General features: G+C 45.0%; 1 protein-coding gene across 2 annotated transcripts in view; it reads left to right on the top strand.

The window, feature by feature from the left end:
* Positions 1-16,270, top strand: part of LOC139382385 (cell adhesion associated, oncogene regulated) — a 131,237-nt gene that overhangs the window by 61,796 nt on the left and 53,171 nt on the right. The window contains exon 8 of one of the 2 annotated variants that reach the window (XM_071126393.1): positions 15,632-15,960. In XM_071126393.1, coding sequence (XP_070982494.1) covers positions 15,632-15,960 — 329 coding nt within the window. The remainder of the gene's footprint in view (positions 1-15,631; positions 15,961-16,270) is intronic. The other variant, XM_071126394.1, reaches the window with a different exon arrangement.

The following is a 16,270-nucleotide window of genomic DNA, read 5'->3' as shown; positions in this document are numbered from 1 at the left end:
TGTGGATCACTTCCACATCTACCTGTGGATCACTTCCACATCTACCTGTGGATCACTTCCACATCTGCCTGTGGATCACTTCCACATCTGCCTGTGGATCACTTCCACATCTACCTGTGGATCACTTCCACATCTACCTGTGGATCACTTCCACATCTACCTGTGGATCACTTCCACATCTACCTGTGGATCACTTCCACATCTACCTGTGGATCACTTCCACATCTACCTGTGGATCACTTCCACATCTACCTTTGGATCACTTCCACATCTACCTGTGGATCACTTCCACATCTACCTGTGGATCACTTCCACATCTACCTGTGGATCACTTCCACATCTACCTGTGGATCACTTCCACATCTACCTGTGGATCACTTCCACATCTACCTGTGGATCACTTCCACATCTACCTGTGGATCACTTCCACATCTGCCTGTGGATCACTTCCACATCTGCCTGTGGATCAATTCCACATCTGCCTGTGGATCACTTCCACATCTGCCTGTGGATCACTTCCACATCTGCCTGTGGATCACTTCCACATCTACCTGTGGATCACTTCCACATCTACCTGTGGATCACTTCCACATCTACCTGTGGATCACTTCCACATCTGCCTGTGGATCACTTCCACATCTGCCTGTGGATCACTTCCACATCTGCCTGTGGATCACTTCCACATCTACCTGTGGATCACTTCCACATCTACCTGTGGATCACTTCCACATCTACCTGTGGATCACTTCCACATCTACCTGTGGATCACTTCCACATCTACCTGTGGATCACTTCCACATCTGCCTGTGGATCACTTCTACATCTACTTGTGGATCACTTCCACATCTGTCTGTGGATCACTTCCACATCTGCCTGTGGATCACTTCCACATCCGCCTGTGGATCACTTCCACATCCGCCTGTGGATCACTTCCTCGTCTGAAGTCGGTTACAGCCGATCCGCCAACTTCTGACTATAGAGTCCAAACAGTTTGGGCTACACGCTGATATGACCCCTCTGTGGAAAGATGAGAGACTCGGGTTCTTCTCTAGGACGCCGACAGGCCTCACAAGTATCGTCTGAAGGTCCCCCGGGAACCAGTTGAAAATGGAATGGAAGTACAGTACCAGTCGAAAGTCTGGACACACCTTCTCATTCAAGGGTTTTTCTTTATTTTTACTATTTCCTACATTGTACAAAAATAGTGAAGACATTAGAACTATGAAATAACACATATGGAATCATGTAGTAACCAAAAAAGTGTTAAACTAATCCAAATGTATTTTATATTTGAGATTCTTCAAAGTAGCCACCCTTTGCCTTGATGACAGCTTTGCACACTCTTGGCATTCTCTCAACCAGCTTCATCTGGAATGCTTTTCCAACAGTCTTGAAGGAGTTCCCACATTTGCTGAGCACTTGTTGGCTGCTTTTCCTTCACTCTGCAGTCCGACTCATCTCAAACCATCTATTTTGGGTTGAAGTCGGTTGATTGTGGAGGCCAGGTCATATGATGCAGGACTCCATCACTCTCCTTCTTGGTCAAATAGCCCTTACACAACCAGGAGGTGTGTTTTGTGTCATTGTCCTGTTGAAAAACAAATTATATTCCCACTAAGCCCAAACCAGATGGGATGGCGTATCGCTGCAGAATGCTGTGGTAGCCATGCTGTGGTAGCCATGCTGGTTAAGTGTGCCTTGAATTCTAAATAAGACAGTGTCACCAGCAAAGCACCCCACACCATCACCTCCTCCGTGCTTCACGGTGGGAACCACACATTCTGAGATCATCCGCTCACCTACTCTGCTTCTCACAAAGACACGGCGGTTGGAACCAAAAATCTCAAATTTGGAGACATCAGACCAAAGGACAGATTTCCACTCGTGTTTCTTGGCCCAACTAAGTCTCTTCTTCTTAGTGGTTTCTTTGTAGCAATTCGACCATGAAGGCCTGATTCACACAGTCTCCTCTGAACAGTTGATGTTGAGATGTCTGTTACTTGAACTCTGTGAAGCATTTATTTGGGCAGCAATCTGAGGCTGGTAACTCTCATGAACTTATCCTCTGCAGCAGAGGTAACTCTGGGTCTTCATTTCCTGTGGCGGTCCTCATGAGAGCCAGTTTCATCATAACGCTTGATGGTTCTTGCGACTGCACTTGAAGAAACATTGAAAGTTCATGACATTTTCCAGGTTGATTGACCTTCATGTCTTAAAGTAATGATGGACTGTTGTTTCTCTTTGCTTATTTGAGCTGTTCTTGCCATAAAACGGACTTGGTCTTTTACCAAATATGGCTATCTTCTGTATACCTAGACGAGACCAGAGCTGAGAGATAGTGTGGTAGTGGTCTGAGCTGAGACCAGACCAGAGCATAGAGATAGTGTGGTAGTGGTCTGAGCTGAGACCAGACCAGAGCAGAGAGAGAGAGTATGGTAGTGGTCTGAGCTGAGACCAGACCAAAGCAGAGAGATAGTGTGGTAGTGGTCTGAGCTGGGACCAGACCAAAGCAGAGAGATAGTGTGGTAGTGGTCTGAGCTGGGACCAGACCAGAGCATAGAGATAGTGTGGTAGTGGTCTGAGCTGGGATCAGACCAGAGCTGAGAGATAGTGTGGTAGTGATCTGAGCTGAGACCAGACCAGAGCAGAGAGATAGTGTGATAGTGGTCTGAGCTGAGACCAGACCAGAGCAGAGAGATAGTGTGATAGTGGTCTGAGCTGGGATCAGACCAGAGCTGAGAGATAGTGTGGTAGTGGTCTGAGCTCGGACCAGACCAGAGCTGAGAGATAGTGTGGTAGTGGTCTGAGCTGAGACCAGACCAGAGCAGAGAGATAGTGTGATAGTGGTCTGAGCTGAGACCAGACCAGAGCAGAGAGATAGTGTGATAGTGGTCTGAGCTGAGACCAGACCAGAGCAGAGAGATAGTGTGATAGTGGTCTGAGCTGGGACCAGACCAGAGCTGAGAGATAGTGTGGTAGTGGTTTGAGCTGAGACCAGACCAGAGCTCCCTTCGTTCTGTTCTCTCCTGCCTCCTCCAACTCTCAGTGCAGAAAGAGAGATTTATTCTGCTATGATGTGCAGCAACACTGGTGTGTTTACAGTGAGAACTAGATGCGAGTTAGATAAGCTGAGTACTAAAACATGGTCCCGGCAGATCTTTGGCTCCGTGGGTTACCAGGTACCAGGCACCAGAGGTTGTTATCAGAGCATCTCTGCTGCCTGTTCAACTAAATGATATTGTTGTATATATAAACTGTTTACTGTCGGCTGTCTTTAAAGGAGTACACTGTCAGTTGTGTTCGTGTCTCTGTTCTGTTTATGTTTAGTTGGCCAGCGTTGAGCTCCTGCTAAGAAAGTTCCGGTCACAGTTCAACTGTTCCGGTCTAAGGGCTTTATAAATACATTTGATTGATTGATTTATTAATTGATTGATGTATATTTGTGTTGCTAGGTTCCAGTTCCCTCCCCACCATCCCACATCCAATCCCAAACAACCAGTCATAGTCTTTTTGGGGCTCTAAGTGAAATTGTGTTCTGCTGAAATGGATCTTCTAGAATGGCCTCCAGTTATCTGGCCCTCATACCATCATGGCCACCTACTCTAGTTATCTGGCCCTCATACCATCATGGCCCCCTACTCCAGTTATCTGTCCCTCATACCATCATGGCCACCTACTCCAGTTATCTGGCCCTCATACCACCATGGCCACCTACTCCAGTTATCTGGCCCTCATACCATCATGGCCACCTACTCCAGTTATCTGGCCCTCATACCATCATGGCCACCTACTCCAGTTATCTGGCCCTCATACCATCATGGCCACCTACTCCAGTTATATGGCCCTCATACCATCATGGCCACCTACTCCAGTTATCTGGCCCTCATACCATCATGGCCACCTACTCCAGTTATCTGGCCCTCATACCATCATGGCCACCTACCCCAGTTATCTGGCCCTCATACCATCATGGCCACCTACTCCAGTTATCTGGCCCTCATACCATCATGGCCACCTACTCCAGTTATATGGCCCTCATACCATCATGGCCCCCTACTCCAGTTATATGGCCCTCATACCATCATGGTCACCTAATCATCACCAGCTTCCAATTGGCTCATTCATCCCCCCTCCTCTCTCCTGTAACTATTCCCCAGGTCATTGATGTAATTGAGAATGTGTTCTAAGTCAACTTACCTAGTAAAATAAGGGTTAAAATAAATAAATAAAGCTAATGGAGTGATCTGTGACTGTGATATATAGCTAATGGAGTGATCTGTGACTGTGATATATAGCTTATGGACTGATCTGTGACTGTGATATATAGCTAATGGAGTGATCTGTGACTGTGATATATAGCTTATGGACTGATCTGTGACTGTGATATATAGCTTATGGACTGATCTGTGACTGTGATATATAGCTAATGGAGTGATCTGTGACTGTGATATATAGCTTATGGACTGATCTGTGACTGTGATATATAGCTAATGGAGTGATCTGTGACTGTGATATATAGCTTATGGACTGATCTGTGACTGTGATATATAGCTAATGGAGTGATCTGTGACTGTGATATATAGCTTATGGACTGATCTGTGACTGTGATATATAGCTAATGGAGTGATCTGTGACTGTGATATATAGCTAATGGACCGATCTGTGACTGTGATATATAGCTAATGGAATGATCTGTGACTGTGATATATAGCTAATGGAGGGATCTGTGACTGTGATATATAGCTTATGGAGTGATCTGTGACTGTGATATATAGCTAATGGAGTGATCTGTGACTGTGTTATATAGCTAATGGAGTGATCTGTGACTGTGATATGTAGCTAATGGACTGATCTGTGACTGTGATATATAGCTAATGGACTGATCTGTGACTGTGATATATAGCTAATGGACTGATCTGTGACTCTGATATATAGCTAATGGACTGATCTGTGACTCTGATGTATAGCTAATGGACTGATCTGTGACTGTGATATATAGGCTGTGGAGAATCTATCTTTGACCTAATACCCCTAGCCCCTAACTCTGTCTCTGCAGAGTAGGGAAGGGTAGGAAACAGAGCAGGGTAGAGACTGAGCAGGGTAGGGAACAGAGCAGGGTAGGGACAGAGCAGGGTAGGGACAGAGTAGGGAAGGGTAGGAAACAGAGCAGGGTAAGGACAGAGCAGGGTAGGGACAGAGCAGGGTAGGGACAGAGTAGGGAAGGGTAGGAAACAGAGCAGGGTAGAGACTGAGCAGGGTAGGGAACAGAGCAGGGTAGGGAACAGAGCAGGGTAGGGACAGAGTAGGGAAGGGTAGGAAACAGAGCAGTGTAAGGACAGAGCAGCGTAGGGACAGAGCAGGGTAAGGACAGAGCAGGGTAGGGACAGAGCAGGGTAGGGACAGAGCAGGGTAAGGACAGAGCAGGGTAGGGACAGAGCAGGGTAGGGACAGAGTATGGAAGGGTAGGAAACAGAGCAGGGTAGAGACTGAACAGGGTAGGGAACAGAGCAGGGTAGGGAACAGAGCAGGGTAGGGACAGAGTAGGGAAGGGTAGGAAACAGAGCAGGGTAAGGACAGAGCAGAGTAGGGACAGAGCAGGGTAGGGACAGAGCAGGGTAGGGTAGGGACAGAGCAGGGTAGGGTTGGGACAGAGCATGGTAGGGTAGGGACAGAGCATGGTAGGGTAGGGAACTGAGCAGGGAAAGGGGACTGAGCATGGTAGGGTAGGGAACTGAGCAGGGAAAGGGGACAGAGCAGGGGAGGGACAGAGCAGGGTAGGGTAGGGGACAGAGCAGGGTAGGGAAAGGGGACAGAGCAGGGTAGGGTAGGGAAATGAGCAGGGAAAGGGTACAGAGCAGGGGAGGGACAGAGCAGGGTAGGGTAGGGGACAGAGCAGGGTAGGGATTGGGGACAGAGCAGGGTAGGGTAGGGAACTGAGCAGGGAAAGGGGACAGAGCAGGGTAGGGTAGGGAAATGAGCAGGGAAAGGGGACAGAGCATGTTAGGGTAGGGACAGAGCAGGGAAAGAGGACAGAGCAGGGGAGGGTAAGGGGCTGTGTTTTGGGTGTGTGTGGCAGGCAGGCAGCAGTGGGTTCACTTTACTAAATCAACAGGCTTGGAACTGGTAACACTAACCTGGGATATGGGAGTGCGCCAGCTGCCCACATTCCTCACAGCAACCATTCAAATACCAGGAGAATCATCCCCAGCTACACTACACCTAGAGAGAGAAACACACTTACTCTCTCCCTCCCTCTCTCTCTCCAGCTCTCTCTCGCTCTCTCTCACTTTCTCCCCTTCTCTTTCCAGCTCTCTCTCTCTCTCTGTCTCTCTATATCTCTCTCTCTGTCTCTCCTCTCTCTGTCTCTCCTCTCTCTCTCTCTCTCTCTCTCTCTCTCTCTCTCTCTCTCTCTCTCTGTCTCTCCTCTCTCCAGCTCTCTCTCTCTCTCTCTCTCTCTCTCTCTCTCTCTCTCTGTCTCTCCTTCTCTCTCCAGCTCTGTCTCTCATTCTCTCTCTCTCCCAGCTCTCTCTCTCTCTCTCTCTCTCTCCTTCTTTCTCTCTCTCTCTCTCTCTCTCTCTCTCTCTCTCTCTCTCTCTCTGTCTATCCTTCTCTCTCCAGCTCTCTCTCTCTCTCTCTCTCTCTCTCTCTCTCTGTCTCTCATCTCTTTCTCTCTGTCTCTCTCTCTGTCTCTCTCTCTCTCGCTCTCTCTCACTTTCTCCCCTTCTCTCTCCAGCTCGCTCTCTTTCTCTGTCCTTCTCTCTCTCTCTCCTTCTCTCTCTCGCTCTCTCTAGCTTTTTCCCGTTCTCTCTCCAGCTCTCTCTCTTTCTCTCTCTCTCTCCCTCTCTCGCCTTCTCCCCTTTTGTCTCCATGTCTCTCAATTCATTTCAATTCAATGTGCTTTATTGGCATGACATAACAATGTACATATTGCCAAAGCTTACTTTGGTACAATATTAACATAATTATTAACATAACAACAACAACAACAAGCACAGAGGACATGTGCAGGTTGGTTGGTCTGTCAGACACTGTCCCTCATCTTATTGCAGGCAGCAATGTAACAAAAAGTAAATTTAATAAAAAACAAGCCTAAAAACTTATATAAAGACTGTTGACATGTTGTCAGGAGGAATGGGCCATAATTCACCCAACTTATTGTGGGAAGCTTGTGGAAGGCTTCCCGAAAAGTTTGACCCAAGATAAACAATTTAAAGGCAATGCTACCAAATACTAATTGAGTGTAACGTCTGACCCACTGGGAATGTGATGAAAGAAATACAAACTGAAATAAATCATTCTCTCTACTATTATTCTGACATTTCACATTCTTAAAATAAAGTGGTGATCCTAACTGACCTAAGACAGGGAATTTTTACTAGGATTAAATGTCAGGAATTGGGAAAAACTGAGTTTAAATGTATTTAGCTAAGGTGTATGTAAACTTCTGATTTCAGCTGTAAATGAGAACTTGTTCTCAACTGGCCTATCTGGTTAAATAAAAGTGTTCTCAACTGGCCTACCTGGTTAAATAAAGGTTTTCTCAACTGGCCTATCTGGTTAAATAAAGGTGTTCTCAACTGGCCTATCTGGTTAAATAAAGGTGTTCTCAACTGGCCACCTGGTTAAATAAAGGTGTTCTCAACTGGCCTATCTGGTTAAATAAAGGTGTTCTCAACTGGCCACCTGGTTAAATAAAGGTGTTCTCAACTGGCCTATCTGGTTAAATAAAAGTGAACTAAAATAGAAATACAGATATGAGGATAACGATGTGTGGAGCACTTAGCGGTTATAATATGAAGGTTTGACTTGGAAAGGTTTCTTCGCCTGGTCACATATAACTGATGAGTTGTTCATTGAAGTAGAGCGCGTAGATAGATGCGGAGAAGGAATTATATAGACAACAAGCTGTTTGTATCTGTCTGGTATGAAAGGGAACTATGTTGACGTGTGATCAGGGGTATATTCATCAGGGGTGTATTCATTAGGGGTGTATTCATCAGGGGTGTATTCATTAGGGGTGTATTCATTAGGGGTGTATTCATCAGGGGTGTATTCATTAGGGGTGTATTCATCAGGGGTGTATTCATCAGGGGTGTATTCATCAGGGGTGTATTCATTAGGGGGGTATTCATTAGGGGTGTATTCATTAGGGGTGTATTCATCAGGGGTGTATTCATTAGGGGTGTATTCATTAGGGGTGTATTCATCAGGGGTGTATTCATCAGGGGTGTATTCATCAGGGGTGTATTCATTAGGGGGGTATTCATTAGGGGGGTATTCATTAGGGGGGTATTCATTAGGGGTGTATTCATCAGGGGTGTATTCATCAGGGGTGTATTCATTAGGGGTGTATTCATCAGGGGTGTATTCATTAGGGGTGTATTCATTAGGGGGGTATTCATTAGGGGGGTATTCATTAGGGGGGTATTCATTAGGGGTGTATTCATCAGGGGTGTATTCATTAGGGGTGTATTCATCAGGGGTGTATTCATTAGGGGTGTATTCATCAGGGGTGTATTCATCAGGGGTGTATTCATTAGGGGGGTATTCATTAGGGGTGTATTCATTAGGGGTGTATTCATCAGGGGTGTATTCATCAGGGGTGTATTCATTAGGGGGGTATTCATTAGGGGTGTATTCATTAGGGGTGTATTCATCAGGGGTGTATTCATTAGGGGTGTATTCATTAGGGGTGTATTCATCAGGGGTGTATTCATCAGGGGTGTATTCATCAGGGGTGTATTCATTAGGGGGGTATTCATTAGGGGGGTATTCATTAGGGGGGTATTCATTAGGGGTGTATTCATCAGGGGTGTATTCATTAGGGGTGTATTCATCAGGGGTGTATTCATTAGGGGTGTATTCATCAGGGGTGTATTCATCAGGGGTGTATTCATTAGGGGGGTATTCATTAGGGGTGTATTCATTAGGGGTGTATTCATCAGGGGTGTATTCATCAGGGGTGTATTCATTAGGGGGGTATTCATTAGGGGTGTATTCATTAGGGGTGTATTCATCAGGGGTGTATTCATTAGGGGTGTATTCATTAGGGGTGTATTCATCAGGGGTGTATTCATCAGGGGTGTATTCATCAGGGGTGTATTCATTAGGGGTATATTCATTAGGGGTTTATTCAAGAAAATGGAATGAAACGGGATTAAACATACAGTAAACTTTCATTCATAGGCTAGGTTGTAGCAACCTCATGATGGGTATATGGAAAATTAGAGTATCATGTAGTAGCTTAAACCTGTCAATGTTACATTGAGCTGGGTGAATGGAAAATGAAGGACAGTCATCCAATATGCTGTAATAGAAATAAGGCCCTGCTCATGAAAATAAAATCACACCGACCGTCACTGACTGTTATATACTGTAATATTCTGTAATATACTCTAATATACTGTAATATACTCTAATATACTGTAATATACTGTAATATACTGTAATATTCTGTAATATACTCTAATATACTGTAATATACTGTAATATACTGTAATATACTCTAATATACTGTAATATACTGTAATATACTGTAATATACTGTGATATACTGTAATATTCTGTAACATAGTGCAATGTAGTGTAATATACTGTAATATTCTGTAATATACTCTAATATACTGTAATATTCTGTAATATACTGTAATATACTTTAATATTCTGTAACATACTGTAATTTACTTTAATATTCTGTAACATACTCTAATATACTGTAATATAGTGTAATATTCTCTAATATACTGTAATATACTGTAAGGTAGTGTAATATAGTGTAATATTCTCTAATATACTCTAATATACTGTAAGGTAGTGTAATATAGTGTAATATTCTGTGATATACTGTAATATACTGTAAGGTAGTGTAATATAGTGTAATATTCTGTGATAGACTGTAATATACTGTAAGGTAGTGTAATATAGTGTAATATACTCTAATATACTCTAATATACTGTAATATACTGTAAGGTAGTGTAATATAGTGTAATATTCTGTGATACACTGTAATATACTGTAAGGTAGTGTAATATAGTGTAATATACTCTAATATACTCTAATATACTCTAATATACTGTAAGGTAGTGTAATATAGTGTAATATTCTCTAATATACTCTAATATACTGTAAGGTAGTGTAATATAGTGTAATATAGTGTAATATTCTCTAATATACTCTAATATACTGTAAGGTAGTGTAATATAGTGTAATATTCTGTGATGTACTGTAATATACTGTAAGGTAGTGTAATATAGTGTAATATTCTGTGTCTCCTGCCCAACCTCCTCCCAGCCTCCCTGACATCCCCATTTACAGCTCTCTGGACCAGTTTATAATGAAAATAACTAACAAAGCATTATTGTGTAGTGCTGTGAGTATCCAGGAGTTTCTTGTTATTTTATGTAGATTGAAAAGACTTGTTCCCAATGTAAAACTTTCCAGCCCTGCTTTCCTGCTGGCCTGTGGTCCACGTCGGAGACATAGTCCCTCCTCTGTCCCTGTTGGGTCTCTGCAGCAGACTGACTCTGTCCCTGTTGGGTCTCTGCAGCAGACTGACTCTGTCCCTGTTGGGTCTCTGCAGCAGACTGACTCTGTCCCTGTTGGGTCTCTGCAGCAGACTGACTCTGTCCCTGTTGGGTCTCTGCAGCAGACTGACTGTCCCAGCAGACTGACTCTGTCCCTGTTGGGTCTCTGCAGCAGACTGACTCTGTCCCTGTTGGGTCTCTGCAGCAGACTGACTCTGTCCCTGTTGGGTCTCTGCAGCAGACTGACTCTGTCCCTGTTGGGTCTCTGCAGCAGACTGACTCTGTCCCTGTTGGGTCTATGCAGCAGACTGACTCTGTCCCTGTTGGGTCTCTGCAGCAGACTGACTGTCCCTGTTGGGTCTCTGCAGCAGACTGACTCTGTCCCTGTTGGGTCTCTGCAGCAGACTGACTCTGTCCCTGTTGGGTCTCTGCAGCAGACTGACTCTGTCCCTGTTGGGTCTCTGCAGCAGACTGACTGTCCCAGCAGACTGACTCTGTCCCTGTTGGGTCTGCAGCAGACTGACTCTGTCCCTTTTGGGTCTCTGCAGCAGACTGACTCTGTCCCTGTTGGGTCTATGCAGCAGACTGACTCTGTCCCTGTTGGGTCTCTGCAGCAGAATGACTGTCCCTGTTGGGTCTCTGCAGCAGACTGACTCTGTCCCTGTTGGGTCTCTGCAGCAGACTGACTCTGTCCCTGTTGGGTCTCTGCAGCAGACTGACTCTGTCCCTGTTGGGTCTCTGCAGCAGACTGACTCTGTCCCTGTTGGGTCTGCAGCAGACTGACTCTGTCCCTGTTGGGTCTCTGCAGCAGACTGACTCTGTCCCTGTTGGGTCTCTGCAGCAGACTGACTCTGTCCCTGTTGGGTCTATGCAGCAGACTGACTCTGTCCCTGTTGGGTCTATGCAGCAGACTGACTCTGTCCCTGTTGGGTCTCTGCAGCAGACTGACTGTCCCTGTTGGGTCTCTGCAGCAGACTGACTCTGTCCCTGTTGGGTCTCTGCAGCAGACTGACTCTGTCCCTGTTGGGTCTCTGCAGCAGACTGACTGTCCCTGTTGGGTCTCTGCAGCAGACTGACTCTGTCCCTGTTGGGTCTCTGCAGCAGACTGACTCTGTCCCCGTTGGGTCTCTGCAGCAGACTGACTCTGTCCCTGTTGGTTCTCTGCAGCAGACTGACTCTGTCCCTGTTGGGTCTCTGCAGCAGACTGACTCTGTCCCTGTTGGGTCTCTGCAGCAGACTGACTCTGTCCCTGTTGGGTCTCTGCAGCAGACTGACTCTGTCCCTGTTGGGTCTCTGCAGCAGACTGACTGTCCCAGCAGACTGACTCTGTCCCTGTTGGGTCTCTGCAGCAGACTGACTCTGTCCCTGTTGGGTCTCTGCAGCAGACTGACTGTCCCTGTTTAAAGCATGCTTTACAGGGTGGGCGACTCTGGGAGTTTCAAATAACCAACCATTTAAAACATGTTTTCAATATTCATTAGCTGATTATTGAAATATATTATTATATTATTGCAATATTTTCATAATTCAGTTGTAGTCGTAATAATGATGGGCCGTGTAGTTGTAGTCGTAATAATGATGGGCCGTGTAGTTGTAGTCGTAATAATGATGGGCCGTGTAGTTGTAGTCGTAATAATGATGGGCCGTGTAGTTGTAGTCGTAATAATGATGTGCTGTGTAGTTGTAGTCGTAATAATGGTGGGCCGTGTAGTTGTAGTCGTAATAATGGCGGGCCGTGTAGTTGTAGTTGTAATAACGATGGGCCGTGTAGTTGTAGTCGTAATAATGATGGGCTGTGTAGTTGTAGTCGTAATAATGGTGGGCCGTGTAGTTGTAGTCGTAATAATGATGGGCCGTGTAGTTGTAGTCGTAATAATGATGGGCCGTGTAGTTGTAGTCGTAATAATGGTGGGCCGTGTAGTTGTAGTCGTAATAATGTTGGGCCGTGTAGTTGTAGTCGTAATAATGATGTGCCGTGTAGTTGTAGTCGTAATAATGGTGTGCCGTGTAGTTGTAGTCGTAATAATGGTGGGCCGTGTAGTTGTAGTCGTAATATTGATGGGCCGTGTAGTTGTAGTCGTAATAATGATGGGCCGTGTAGTTGTAGTCGTAATAATGATGGGCCGTGTAGTTGTAGTCGTAATAATGATGGGCCGTGTAGTTGTAGTCGTAATAATGGTGGGCCGTGTAGTTGTAGTCGTAATAATGGTGGGCCGTGTAGTTGTAGTCGTAATAAGGGAGGGCCGTGTAGTTGTAGTCATAATAATGATGGGCCGTGTAGTTGTAGTCGTAATAATGGTGGGCCGTGTAGTTGTAGTCATAATAATGGTGGGCCGTGTAGTTGTGGTCGTAATAATGGTGGCCCGTTTAGTTGTAGTCGTAATAATGATGGGCCGTGTAGTTGTAGTCGTAATAATGATGGGCCGTGTAGTTGTAGTCGTAATAATGGTGGGCCGTGTAGTTGTAGTTGTAATAATGATGGGCCGTGTAGTTGTAGTCGTAATAATGTTGGGCCGTGTAGTTGTAGTCGTAATAATGATGGGCCGTGTAGTTGTAGTCGTAATAATGGTGGGCCGTGTAGTTGTAGTTGTAATAATGATGGGCCGTGTAGTTGTAGTCGTAATAATGTTGGGCCGTGTAGTTGTAGTCGTAATAATGATGGGCCGTGTAGTTGTAGCCGTAATAATGATGAGCCGTGTAGTTGTAGTCGTAATAATGATGGGCCGTGTAGTTGTAGTTGTAATAATGATGGGCCGTGTAGTTGTAGTCGCAATAATTATGGGCCATGTAACAGCTTAGTAAAGTGCGCTGCCTAGCAACCATCGTTATGAAGCATCAAATTTCATGAGTGCGCATTGCTTATGCCGGACTTAGCTTCAACTTGTTTTGTTTTTGGTTGGTGCAACTGGTGCAACTGGTGTTTTTGGTTGGTGCAACAATACGGATCACATAGTCGAATTTACAGTGCCTTGCGAAAGTATTCGGCCCCCTTGAACTTTGCAACCTTTTGCCACATTTCAGGCTTCAAACATAAAGATATAAAACTGTATTTTTTTGTGAAGAATCAACAACAAGTGGGACACAGTCATGAAGTGGAACGACATTTATTGGATATTTCAAACTTTTTTAACAAATCAAAAACTGAAAAATTGGGCGTGCAAAATTATTCAGCCCCCTTAAGTTAATACTTTGTAGCGCCACCTTTTGCTGCGATTACAGCTGTAAGTCGCTTGGGGTATGTCTCTATCAGTTTTGCACATCGAGAAACTGAAATTTTTTCCCATTCCTCCTTGCAAAACAGCTCATGCTCAGTGAGGTTGGATGGAGAGCATTTGTGAACAGCAGTTTTCAGTTCTTTCCACAGATTCTCGATTGGATTCAGGTCTGGACTTTGACTTGGCCATTCTAACACCTGGATATGTTTATTTTTGAACCATTCCATTGTAGATTTTGCTTTATGTTTTGGATCATTGTCTTGTTGGAAGACAAATCTCCGTCCCAGTCTCAGTTCTTTTGCAGACTCCATCAGGTTTTCTTCCAGAATGGTCCTGTATTTGGCTCCATCCATCTTCCCATCAATTTTAACCATCTTCCCTGTCCCTGCTGAAGAAAAGCAGGCCCAAACCATGATGCTGCCACCACCATGTTTGACAGTGGGGATGGTGTGTTCAGGGTGTTGCTTTTACGCCAAACATAACGTTTTGCATTGTTGCCAAAAAGTTCAATTTTGGTTTCATCTGACCAGAGCACCTTCTTCCACATGTTTGGTGTGTCTCCCAGGTGGCTTGTGGCAAACTTTAAACGACACTTTTTATGGATATCTTTAAGAAATGGCTTTCTTCTTGCCACTCTTCCATAAAGGCCAGATTTGTGCAATATACGACTGATTGTTGTCCTATGGACAGAGTCTCCCACCTCAGCTGTAGATCTCTGCAGTTCATCCAGAGTGATCATGGGCCTCTTGGCTGCATCTCTGATCAGTCTTCTCCTTGTATGAGCTGAAAGTTTAGAGGGACGGCCAGGTCTTGGTAGATTTGCAGTGGTCTGATACTCCTTCCATTTCAATATTATCGTTTGCACAGTGCCCCTTGGGATGTTTAAAGCTTGGGAAATCTTTTTGTATCCAAATCCGGCTTTAAACTTCTTCACAACAGTATCTCGGACCTGCCTGGTGTGTTCCTTGTTCTTCATGATGCTCTCTGCGCTTTTGACAGACCTCTGAGACTATCACAGTGCAGGTGCATTTATACGGAGACTTGATTACACACAGGTGGATTGTATTTATCATCATTAGTCATTTAGGTCAACATTGGATCATTCAGCGATCCTCACTGAACTTCTGGAGAGAGTTTGCTGCACCGAAAGTAAAGGGGCTGAATAATTTTGCACGCCCAATTTTTCAGTTTTTGATTTGTTAAAAAAGTTTGAAATATCCAATAAATGTCGTTCCACTTCATGATTGTGTCCCACTTGTTGTTGATTCTTCACAAAAAAATACAGTTTTACATCTTTATGTTTGAAGCCTGAAATGTGGCAAAAGGTCGCAAAGTTCAAGGGGGCCGAATACTTTCGCAAGGCACTGTACACTCTTAGAAAAAAATGGGGTTCCTAAAGGGTTCCTCGGCTGTCCCCATAGGGGGAAAAAACGTTTAGGTTCCAGGTAGGACCATTTTGGGTTCCATGTAGAACCTTCTTTGGAAAGGGTTCTACACGGAACCCAAAAACATTCTACCTGGAACCAAAAACGTTCTACCTGGAACCAAAAACGTTCTACCTGGAACCAAAAAGGTTTCTTAAAAGGGTTCTCCTATGGGGACACCCGAAGAACCTTGTAAGGTTCTAGATAGCATCTTTATTTCTAAGAGCGTAGCTACGGCTAACCTAGCGTTTCATAACAACTGGTGCAACCGGCCCCAGAAAGAACATTCAGTTTATTTGCATCTGAATTCATAGCAAGAAAATGTATTAAAAACATCACAATATGATTTGTGATCAAAGTTTCAAGCTTCGATGTTATACTTGGATACAGTTTAATCTGAATATCTTTCTATCTCTAGAAGAAGAACCTCAGCCTGGTTTAATCTTAAACTTCTCTTTCTATCTCTAGAAGAACAAGAACCTCAGCCTGGTTCCACCGCTGATATTCTGATCGACGCTGCACCCACCTCCGTCCACCCAATCCAGAGCGACGAGGGAGATGAGCTCCTCCCACCCGAGGAGGAAGGGGAAGGGCTAGGGGAGGGGCTAGGAGAAGGGGATGGGCTATGGGACACCATGGGCCAACCAACAGAGAGGAGCAGCGACCGGCCGACTCCTGAAGCACCAATCATTACTAGCCCTCCTCAGACTCACAAACCTGATGTCTATGACCTGGAGTGGAGGGCGGGCCGTGACTGGGGACATCCAATCAACGCATACTTTGTCAAGTACCGCAAGGTGAGTCCAGAGGGGGAGGAACAGGAGTTTTGCTTACCATGTCGTTGTACCCTGACCAGGAAAAACTTCAGGCCCTAGGTAGGGATAAAGCACCTGCATGTTAGTGTAGTAGAGTAGAGTGTAGGAGAGTAGAATATGTTAGAGTAGAATACAGTAGAGTGGAGTAGAGTAGAGTGGCGTATAGTAGAATAGAGTGTAATAGAGTGTAGTGGAGTGGAGTGTAGTAGAGTGTAGTTGAATATAGTTGAGTGTAGTATAGTGTAGTAGAGTGAAGTAGAGTGTAGTAGAGGAGTGGAGTAGAGTGGAGTAG

Source organism: Oncorhynchus clarkii, chromosome 24 (assembly GCF_045791955.1).
Source record: "Oncorhynchus clarkii lewisi isolate Uvic-CL-2024 chromosome 24, UVic_Ocla_1.0, whole genome shotgun sequence".
NCBI lineage: Eukaryota > Metazoa > Chordata > Actinopteri > Salmoniformes > Salmonidae > Oncorhynchus > Oncorhynchus clarkii.
Note: the sequence above shows the minus strand (reverse complement) of the source record. Positions and strands in the feature narration are given on the sequence as shown.